This window comes from Sapajus apella, unplaced genomic scaffold (assembly GCF_009761245.1).
Source record: "Sapajus apella isolate SASKATOON/1434 unplaced genomic scaffold, GSC_monkey_1.0 scaffold20, whole genome shotgun sequence".
Taxonomy (NCBI): domain Eukaryota; kingdom Metazoa; phylum Chordata; class Mammalia; order Primates; family Cebidae; genus Sapajus; species Sapajus apella.
Window position 1 is genome coordinate 27,919,394 of NW_022436960.1, and position 1,166 is coordinate 27,920,559.

General features: G+C 42.0%; 1 protein-coding gene across 9 annotated transcripts in view; it reads left to right on the top strand.

The window, feature by feature from the left end:
* MLH3 (mutL homolog 3) overlaps positions 1 to 1,166 on the top strand; it is a 33,070-nt gene that overhangs the window by 19,661 nt on the left and 12,243 nt on the right. For 7 of the 9 annotated variants that reach the window (XR_004271781.1, XM_032287828.1, XM_032287833.1 and 4 more), the window contains one exon: positions 23 to 182. Coding sequence is in view for 8 of the 9 variants with exons in the window: in XM_032287828.1 (XP_032143719.1) it covers positions 23 to 182 (160 nt within the window). In the remaining variant the exon portion in view is untranslated. Of the gene's footprint in view, positions 1 to 9; positions 184 to 1,166 lie in introns of those variants that run through there. The other 2 variants (XM_032287834.1, XM_032287835.1) reach the window with 2 other exon arrangements.

The following is a 1,166-nucleotide window of genomic DNA, read 5'->3' on the forward strand; positions in this document are numbered from 1 at the left end:
ACATTTGAGGTTATCTCTTTAGGTGTTACCACAAAAATCTGGAAGATCTGGGCCTTGAATTTGTATTTCCAGACACTAGTGATTCTCTTGTCCTTGTGGGAAAAGTACCTCTCTGTTTTGTGGAAAGAGAAGCCAGTGAACTTCGGAGAGGAAGATCTACTGTGACCAAGAGTATGGTGGAGGTAAGATACAGTTGTAGATGTTAAGGAAATTGCTGAGTGATGGTAACCTTGTATTTTGTCTGTAGATTCTCTGAATTCATCTTTTCTTCAACAAGCATTCATGGTATTTACCTGCTGTGTGCCAGGGGCTGGAAATTCAGAGATGAATTAGCTCAAAATAAGGAAGAAAGGCATTTAAAGAATTATAGTCAGTGAACTTTGGCTAGTAGAGGTATGTGTTTTACTTTCTTCCCAGTACAGTTACGGTAATGAAAACTAAAAGTCTAGAATGCATCGAGGTAGGTTTTCAGAAGTGTTACAGAAACATAGAATGACTCCCATGCCTGGGGAGGTAGAGTCAATGAAACTGTCACAGAAAAGCTGTTTTCTTTAGACAAGTTTCTACTTTTGAGAGACCAGGTCTCACTCTGTTGCCCAAGCTGGAGTGCAGTGGTGCAATCATAGAACACTGTAGCCTTGATCTCCTGGGCACAAGCGATCTTCCCACCTCAGCCTCCCAAGTAACTCAGACTACAGGCACGCACCACCATGCCTGGCTAACTTTTTCCTTTTTTTTTTTTTTTTTTTTTTTTGTAGAGATGGGGTCTTGCTGTGTTGCCCGGGCTGAACTCCTTGTCTCAAGCAATCCCTCTGCATTGGCTTCCCAAAGCCCTGGCATAACAGGCATGAGCCACTGAGTGCCATAAGAAAAGTCTTTTAGAATAGTGGGAAGCTGCCAAGTACAGAAGAGGGGAGAAGGGCGTTCTAGACAGAGGAACACATATCAGAGACTTGAAGCAGATCCTAAACTATCAACAGATATGGCTCAAATTAAGATCTACAGTTGACCCTTGGACAACTTGGGTATTAACTGCATATGTACACTTATATGCAGATTTTCCTCCACCTCTGCCACTCCTAAGACAGTAAGACCAACCCTTCCTCTTCCTCCTTCTTAGCCTATTCAATGTGAAAATGATGAGGATAAAGATCTTTATGATGATT